Raw genomic sequence first — 10,092 nt, forward strand, 5'->3', positions numbered from 1 at the left:
ATGTGCACAATAAAGCCAATTAACTTTGACTCAATGCTGGAATGAGACGATGAAAACAAGAGAAGGAACGAGCTGTGCTCTTAGTGAAGAGTGAGCACAGAAGGAATACCAATGTGGGAAATATCCAAAATTTAGAAAGCAAAAAACGATGCTAGAAATGATACTATTTAGTATTTAGATACTATTTCGTTTTATCTTTGACTTTTTGATTAACAGCAGACATCACAAGAACACATTAATATTGTGATTGGTGACAAATTAAAGGAAAAACCCAATTACCTGACACTCATAGTAAAAGGGTCAAGAGGTAGTGCTAGTCTACTTAGAGGTGAGTGATCACCTTTATCAAGTATTTGAAATTTTTCTATAGTGACTGGTGTTTTTTAGGATGACATTGCTCCAATGTAAAGAGAGCAAGACAACAATGCATTGTGAAAATGATTTAGATGTAGCTATGGCTTTGCAACTAAAATTGTTTTAGTTTTTTTTGTTTTACAACTTTCTATTATGTTTCTGTTAAAACTCATACATCAATATATATCCAAATTTGATGACCATTTTTTATGATGAGAAAATCCACCTGACTATTAACATTAAAAGCCTCTGAAAAACTATTTTTCCTGAGCTACAATTTTGCTTGATTCAGTGGAAACCCGGAACACATTCTGTGTAAACACATTTCTAATGCCAGTGCCAATGTTTTTAAAATCCTTTCTATTAATATCTATGTGTGGTACCTTGAATTAAGCAACTAAAACACCCGAGGAAGCGTCTGGAAGACTTTGGCCGACATTATTTTAAAAACAGGTGACAAAAGAATCCAACCTTTAGTCTTCTTAGCATTAAAATGCAACATGGCAGCCACCCATTGCCTCTTTGACACTTCCTGCACTGGCAAATAAATTATGCAGATTAATCCAATATAGATATAATTCCAGGTGAATAAGGCAAGCTGTTATTTATGTGTAGAAAGTGTTCCTGCTAGATCCAGTTACAATAAAGGTGGGCTTTGAATGTAGGATATGCTACGTACATTTAATCCAGTTTTTCAAACATGTCTGCTTTGATAGTTTTAGTCTGACATGCATGTGGAGTGGCAGAAAAAAGACTGGATGTAGGATTTATCTGTTTGCTCAGTTGAGATACTGAGTGTTTAATGGCAGCCCCCAGTTTGATTACAAGCCTCTGTGCCTTTTGAGCGCAGCTTGTGTAGCCTTTCAGTCATCGTCTTTTGATCAAACACCTCGAAAGATAAGCTGACTTTTAATAAATTGGCTGAGAGGAAAGAGAGAGATAGAATGATGAATTAGGAGCAAAAAAAAAAAGGTAGGGAGAGGCAGGGAAATCGGGCTTGTGGCTTATTAGTTCCACCAGTTCGTATCCTTCTTCTAATACCTTTGCTGTTGTATCCTTTGCATCTTAAATAGGGCTGTTTGCTTTGGGCTAAAACTTTAGGTATTGCTTGATCATGCAGACAGAAAAGGCTTACAAATATGCATCCAACTGGGTAGTGTAAACAGTGAGTGTGCACTGGTCTGTGTTTGTCTTGCAGCGGGGGGTCAATGCATCACCTTTCCAAGGGGAGCAAGAAGTGTTGGTGTAGAAAGTAAATTAAACAGAGGAAATTCCAAACATTGGTGTGTGCATGCGTGCATGCGTGCATGCGTGCGTGTGTGTGTTTGTATGTGTGCATACTAGAATAAAAAGGCAAGACAAGTGAGTGATGGAAATGTAGTGCAAAAGCAACAGAGAGGAACTGAAAGAGACACAAAAAGGTAGCGCAGGGAAAAGCTTGAGAGAAAGACCACTTGATAAAGTTTCCACCTTGTGTGTGGCTGGAATGACAATGACTCCATTATGTGAGGAGAGTGTGTGCCAAGGACACTGCCATCACACAAGGGAGCTGGTAGAAAGTCTTCAACAGGGAAATGTGCAAAGAGGAGACAGGAGGATGTGTGACATTAATGACAGATTCCTGAGTAGATTTCTCTTTTGGATGCATGACTTCTCAGCTTAATACGGCTCAGTTAGACATGCCCTTATTTCACTTTTCCCCGCGCATACATTCTGTTGTAGTGAAAGTATTGATTGGACCTCAGAGGAGGCCCAGCTTGCATAAAAATGGAGACCCGTAACTGCTTTTCAAATTGAAGAAATGGCGACATGTGAGATTTATCAGTGATGGGAAGAGTGAGCATGTGAGACAGACATATCAAGCAAGGCTAATTAACACAGCAATTCCACAAGAGGGTTTCTGCCAATCAGTAGGCGAGGACTCCACAAGGGGGGGGGTCTTGTTTGTTTACTTGGGCATACACAAACCTTTCCTGTATTAACATTCTACCCTCAGTGCTAAATGACCCAGCACATAATTACAAACGCTGAAATCCAGATGGTCAAACAGAGGAAGCAGTTTTAATTTCTCACAGAACCCAACACCTTTTACCCTCATTTGCTCCCAATATTTAGAGAATAAGACAGGCCATACTGCTTTTTAAAAAAAACTGTGAACCTATTTCATTAGAACAAAAAATGCTTTGTAACAAGTGCTATCAAATGCTTTCTCTTAAATAGATAAATAAACACAACGTGTCATCTATGTGTGTATATGTTGTAAAAAGTAGCAAACTTGTGCTTTAACAACCAACCAACCTAAGGACGGTAAAAGCAGGCATGTGACTGCAAAAGCTCTGCAAAAGCATGCTTGATGGACACGAGCAGTTTGGTGCAACAGTGGGTCCTTGTTAATGATTTGGGGTTATGAAGCGTTTACAGGTACAACACACAATCGTGTTTCCACTCAGAGAAATGCACAGGGGTGCTAACCGGCCATCAACCTGTCACTGGTTAGTAATGGAACAGAAATCTGTGCATCTGGAGAAATAGGCAACATGCAGTGCTGACACTTAAGCTCTTGTAGGGCCCATAAAACACAGTTTTGACAGCACATCTGTCCATTAGCAATAAAATAGAGGGCCAATAAAAGAGGGTATCAAGGTGGTAAGGGAGAGGTGTATTTATGGCGAGGTCGTACTACACCGAGATATTGCAAAATAAAAATAAAAAAAATAAATAAAAACTATGCCTGCTCTGAGGAGGCAAGGGGGAAAGACGCCTGGGAATGTAGCACTATATTTAGAAGTTGTTGTTTTAGCATGACATCTGGGTCCTGTCTGGCACTTACTCTTCCCTTCCCCATGCTTTACACGGGTGTGGGTCAATTTGCTGTGTGTACGTTGTGCTCTTGCTCTTCTTTTACAGTTTTTTTTTTTTTTGTCACGCCTAAACTTTGTAAGAAAACGGTTTCTGTTCTTAGCTGTGAATAACATCCGGCACCATCTTGCAAAAACTCTCAAATAAAATACTGACCCATATAATCTTAAAAAAAAAAATAGCATCTTTGCTCTTAAGGCTCAGATTTGATAAGGGAACATTCTGGAAAAGAAAATAAATTGCAAAACACTCCACAGCATGATGAAAGGATGAAAAAGCAAGAGTGAATCAACAGTGCTTTCACGATCTAAACTTAATGAGTTTACCTGTGCAGCAAAACCCTTGACCAAAAGCATAGTGCTTGCAAAGATTCTTTAATATTTCTTTTTAAATAAAACTGCTCTTTGGACAAGTTGATGTGTGCAGGCTTATTCTGCACTGCTAATCCAAATCTTACACTTCCTGCATGATTTTGCAGTCCCCCCCCCCCTATCTTTTTCTGATTACGAGTAATAATCGCCATACGGGATCCATCTGTTGTTGGGCAAACATCAAATGAGTGATATCTGCCAAATCCATTTGGCGAGACAGCACCTTCAGCTGAGAGGTTGAGACGCTGAGAGTGTGCCGAGGCTGTTGCAGCAGATGCTTTCAGGCAGTCCAGTCTGCGCTCATCGTGCTCACTCTTTGTCCTCACCCTCCCATTCCCGCACATCTGCTCAGTCTGGTCCTCTTCCAGTCTTCTCTTTCTATTCTGCCCTTTATCCTCCCCTCTGTCATGCCCTTGCCTCACTAAACCCATTAGCTCTGGTACACACTCTCTTATGTAAAGGCTGTAGTTTAAACACTGTATGAAGACTGGAGTGGGACAGCTGTGACCATAATGCAGCAGCCTCCCCGGAGCAGCTATATGGTTATAAATAGTTAAGATATTACTCCTGTATTCATATATAACTTTGGCCATGTAGTCAACTGAAAGCTCTTGAATCTCCTGAACGGATCCTGGACAGGGAGATGTACTCTCTTTTGAAAACAATGATTCATAGGCCCGCTGAGATATTTCGACAATTTTCTGATGCATGAGCATGTGAGTGCACCTCATCACTCAGTAAAATAAATGTTTCCATGCACTACTCATGCATTAAACACATACAGTCCCAAATGAGTTTTTGTCTCTGTATCCAAGGGATACTGGCATTCATTTACATACGTTAGCCTGATGAATTATATCCCTCTTCTGGAATATGTAAAGAGCAATATAGTGAGGTAACCATGTGTTCGTCCTGTAACAGTGACTTTATACCTACATGCTTCAAAGAGTTAAAAGAATTACCACCAGTCACCAGCTGAACACATTAGGTACCAGAATGAAGCACTGCGAACTAAGAAAAGGAGTAAACACATTATAAGAACATTTTACCTATCAAGATATAATAAAAAAAAATTGTAAAAATAGTCCTTACCAGGTTAAATACAAATACAACAAACACTAAGCCACTAAGAAGATAGGTGCTGCTAATCAAATGCTAATAATTGATAATTAGCAAGTGTGAGCACCTCTATAAAAGCAGAAGTTTTGGAGGTTTGCTGGTCTGGAGCATTCAGGTATGTAATATAACACAATTTCCAAACAATCTGAAGTCCATCAGTCTGCAATGAGAAAGATTATTCATAAGTGGAAAACATTCAAGACCAGTCCCCCAGGAGCACATGTATTAGCAAATCACCCCAAGGTCAGACCTTGCAATGTTCAAAGAAACTGCAAAGAAAATCCAAGAGCTTCATCTTAGATTCTACAGGCGTTAGCATGTTAAATGTTAATGTTCATTACTGTACAAATTAAAAAAGACTGAACAAGTATTGTTGGGTTTGCAAAAGTTGCATCTGAACCAACCTCAAGACTTCTGGAGACCGAAGTGAAGATGTTTGTCCATAATGTAATCATGCACCAATCAAATGATCCAAATCCCAGAAGAAAATCTATAACAGAATAGCTGAAAAAGAAAAGTATCATAGTGTTGCAATGGCCAAGTCAAAGCCCAGTAGTCAACCTGATTGAAATGAGAGCTAATTTTTGAGAGAGCCCTACATAAATGAATGACCACAAATCTCAATGAAGTAAAGTGAGTTGGCCAAAAGTCTACAATGATCTGAGAACCTGATGAAGTCATACAGAAAACATTTCTTTAAAGGTGTTGCTCCTAAAGGTGGCTCTAAAAGCTGATGAATCATAAGTTAAACTGTGTTTTTCACACACTGCTTCTTTGGCTTATAGTACTTTTTATTAAATAGATAATTACACATCATGTGTTATCATAGGTCATGTGTTCTGAGGTTGTATTCATTTTAGAACTTGGGCTATATTTGAATATGTATCCTGTAATGTAATGACTGTACATTAAAGAAAAATTCATGTTAGCCAACAACTAATACAAAGTATACATGTGATCCAACAAGTGCTGTTAAAAAATACTTCAGTATTTATTTGGTAACAGATGGCCATGCCAGTAGCAGCTGCTATATGTGAGCAACAGAGTATTAAGACTAAACCAGCTGCTGGTGTAAAAATAAAGTGAAAATAAATAAACTTGATCCCATGATACTTGGATATAAAGTCAATGCTAAAACCACAGAATTATCAGTATAGAAGTTCCTTTATATACAATCTATATCTAAACTATACTGTATCAGAGGAAATGTAGAGCATACAGTTGACAAAGTATTGCAGTGATGTCTGTTTAAACCCAGTTCTAATTTAACTTTGCAAACCTTGTTAACATTTTTTGAGATTAGCCACCATAAACTAGCATACTAGTCACACTAGTGTAAATAAGGCTACAGACGCAAAATCTTTGAGCATGTGTGCTTTTTAAATCCCACTATTCAGATTCAAGTTGAATTTGAATTCATTTATTTAAAAGGGACAGTGCAGTTTAACATAATCCAAGTACAAAACATGAAACTGATGTAACGCACATAAGTTTATAGCTATTGCTAATTTTCAACAATTGTCCCTTGTTTGGCTTACAATCAAAATAGATAAGTTTTACAATAAAACATACATTTTCATAAAACCAAATTACATCATAGATACAATTACAGTTAATAGACAATGAATTAAAATCCGATTAAAAATCTTTAGTTAAAATGACTACATCTCTGATTTCCCTTTAACCAAACTTTAACCTTCAATTTAAAGGATCTGATGTCTGTAATCAATTTGATTTCGGTTGGAAGTGTGTTCCACAGATGGCAAGCCTTTATGGAAAAAGCTGACTGACTAAATGTAGATCTGCGATATGATATCTTGCAGTTGCTGTTCACCATGCTCCTAGTAATACGATTACTATCTTGTCTCTGGATATATCTTTTAAGACACTCTGGGGCCATCCTATTTATACATTTAAAGACTAATTTAAGAAAGCACAAATGATTAAAACTCTTAAAACTAAGTAGATTATATTTCTTTAAATGTGACAGTGATGCCACCGAACAGATTTTTTTTTTATCCATTATTTTTAAAGATTGGTTATATAAGGATACCACAGACTGAATTGTAGATGGTGCTGCTTGGGTCCAAACTGTCATACAATATGAAAAATGAGAGAATATCATGGAATGCATAAATAACTGAGCTGCTGAAGTGGGTATATAGTGCCGAATTAACTTAAAACAATTCAGATTAGCCTCGACCGTCTTAGAAATCTTCTTTAAATGCTTCTCAAATTTAAGATGCGATCTAAAATTATTCCTAAAAACTAAAATGCTTTAAAAAACGAACCAACAGAATAGGCAAAATTTTCAGAAATGCCACCTTGAGGAGGAGACACTTGTAAAATTGACCAAAAATATGAATCACTAAGTTGCTGATGTCTACAGAAACTTTGTGATTAGGTTTTAGTTGCTGTACACAGTAAGCGACCTAGGATAGATACTTTTTTTTATTACCAGTTACACTGTTACAAAAAGCCTTATTTATTGTCCACCAGAAATGGCTCATTAACATGCTGTTTTAATGTTCCAAAGTATGTTCTTTGGAGTGATTTACCTTGTTTTCATTTTTCAACCTAACAAAACACAAAAACAACGAAATAAGACCATTTAGTGAGCACATAAATTACATCAACAAGTTAGATACTAACTGCCTCACTGATGTGATCTAACGAATTTGGAATCAATTCATAGTTTCTTAGCATTAACTAATAGCCATTCACAAAGTGTATAATAGCTCTAAAAACTTTACTTTTCATACAACATACTTCAATACTGAAAAAAATGTGTCTACTATAAAGCTAGTGACAAATGAGTGGACAAGGGCATCGTTTTGAACATTGCCAGTCTGGTTTTACTGATGAATTCATCAAAATTGTATCACATTTGAATGACAAATGTAAGCAAAAGTCAAAGTTTGAGGGGTTTTTTTCTCTCATGGTGAAATAAATTCTATGGTAGAGCTATATTTTATATCTGTGTATATGTGTGGATTTAAAGTTGCTTCCTAAGGCGGCAGTTGTGATTCTTGTTATATCCTCTAAATTTAGCAGAGTGTTGTGTTGTAGTTGTTAATTAAAGTTGTAATTCAGCAGGGGAGTAATTATACACAGCCTTTTGTATGTTTATTTACACTAACACTCTGTAGGTGTTCACTGTAAGAACCCAGAAACTATAGATTGTCAGACCAAAATCCTCATCTTTGCAAAGAAATACTTACAGTATATATTGTGGATATAAATTCTAGCCCAGTTATTATTCGACTAATTAAAAGATAACCAAAAAATAGCATCCTTGTTGAACACTTCCTACAACTTTTGCTACAAAGGATTACCTTTGTTATTTTTGTTCCTATTTCTGTCACACTGGCATATGCGATGTCTCTAACCGCTGTTCTGAACAAAATGACTTTTTAATTCTGCTAATTTTGGTTCAATATGATACAGAAAAAAATCATCTGTCACAGCTGAATGAATTTCACCAATTTTTCGAGAAATAATATTGCAGCTGCACAGCATCAAACCACTGCTAGTCTCACATAGCCAGATTTATCTCCACAGCAGTGTGTCAGAGCTGGAGAATGGTGTGACTGCACCCATTATCTTTCTGCTACAGGGTGGAAAAAAGGCTTTTCTGTTGCAAGAAGAACCAAGTTGGCCTTATTACATGATCCAAATCTTCATCCAGACTTGCAGATTTAGCATGTGCTGTAAGTTGGCAGCGCAGTGGTTGCTGTTGTTGTTTTCTGTTGTGACAGGAGTTCACTGACAGATAGCACAAGAGTTATGCAGTGTGACTGTAAATATAGATGTAGAGTGTGGCCACTGGAAGGTTTATATCTACACTCTACATCATGCAAGTCACACCACTAACTCACTTTAGGTCACTGACGTTTCCCCTTTCCTTTTTGTCTCAGTAACCCTGACAAGGGCCTTCAGTTCCTGATCTCAAGAGGCTTCATCCCAGACACGCCCATCGGTGTTGCCCACTTTCTGCTACAGCGAAAGGGCCTGAGTCGACAAATGATTGGAGAGTTCCTCGGCAACAGCAAGAAGCCCTTCAACAGAGATGTCCTAGAGTGAGTAGCCCACAGGACTGCAGATATTGATTCCCCAAATCATTTGGGGGGATCTTTTCTCAGTAATCTATCCTTTTTCATGAAGCCTTATTAGGTACAAGCTGTGCACAGCTCTAGCTTGGGGTCTTATTATTCTCTAAAACTCAATTGTGAAGCCTAAATTATAACTTCACTATCCACTTATGTGTAATTTTTTTGCGGTCATTTCATTATAGTTTCCATTGTCATAAACACATCTGAAATAAGCTCAAATTGAAGTGCTAAGATCCAAAATTCAAAAATGAGCTCTTGTCTGATTTTCGTAAAGCTCGTAAATGTAGGTTGACTTGTAGGGCAATAACTACTACAGAAATTAAAGGAGGTTGACATGAAGCAAAAGTAACATTTTCCTGGCCTAATAACATTTTACTCATCTTTATCACATTCATGTTAAAACTGTTGTTAATATAGAGCAGAAGTGAAAAACAAGGAACAGTTTATCTGTGATCTGATAACATAAATATTACTTTTGAGATTTCATAAACTTCCATTTCCATTCAGGACATAGGGTAGATGTACTGAAGTGTGGGAGATAAGGCACTGCTTTATCTGTGTGTGTGTTTGGTACTGATACGTGTTGGGCATATTGAGAGGCTGCGTCTGACTCGAGTGTTTGGTTTCTTGCTCACTCCTCTCCATAGCTACTTGTATGCTACATGAAAACATTTTGGCTGACTCCTTATGAAATCTATGGACTGATAATACAGTAGTTTGTAATAGCGCCAGAGTCATGGGCTCAAACTCAGGTAGGGTCCTTGTGTGGAGTTTGCATGTTAGGTACATAGAGACTGTGTAATTTGATCACTAGCCACTAGGTGAAATAAGAAAAAAAAAACTCCTTGTGACTGCTTTCATCACTAGCAAAGACAGCTGCATTCATTAGCTGGTCAGCTGCAACACATTAAAGTGTATGTAAAGGTAGCATCACTGTAGTTTAATTCTGTGTAGTCTCCACTTTTCATAATAACTGCTAACAGCAGAAAGTCTTTGCACTGCATGTAGGCCATAGCACAGGTTTGTTTACCGAGTCTTTCCATCTCTGTGGTGCCGACTTGGCAGCTTTCCAATGGCTGACAGTGAGATAAAACATGGCTCGCTGCTGAGACCAAAAGTAGCTCTTTTAACATTTTCCCAATAATTAGATTCTATTTAAATAATACAAAACTATCAATTTGATTTCGATAGGATAGCTGAAATTAAACCAAAAACTAATACCAGGATATCCTAGTGGTTTATTATTCATCTGGAAGGTTCATGTGGTCACTTCCCAT

General features: G+C 37.5%; 1 protein-coding gene across 3 annotated transcripts in view; it reads left to right on the forward strand.

The window, feature by feature from the left end:
- The window catches only part of iqsec3a (IQ motif and Sec7 domain ArfGEF 3a), a 123,315-nt gene that overhangs the window by 74,114 nt on the left and 39,109 nt on the right, over positions 1-10,092 (forward strand). For all 3 annotated transcript variants that reach the window (XM_014336138.2, XM_005930283.3, XM_042224179.1), the window contains one exon: positions 8,621-8,782. In XM_014336138.2, coding sequence (XP_014191624.2) covers positions 8,621-8,782 — 162 coding nt within the window. The remainder of the gene's footprint in view (positions 1-8,620; positions 8,783-10,092) is intronic.

Source organism: Haplochromis burtoni, unplaced genomic scaffold, assembly GCF_018398535.1.
Source record: "Haplochromis burtoni strain Fernald_Lab_line unplaced genomic scaffold, NCSU_Asbu1 Contig_131, whole genome shotgun sequence".
NCBI classification, from domain to species: domain Eukaryota; kingdom Metazoa; phylum Chordata; class Actinopteri; order Cichliformes; family Cichlidae; genus Haplochromis; species Haplochromis burtoni.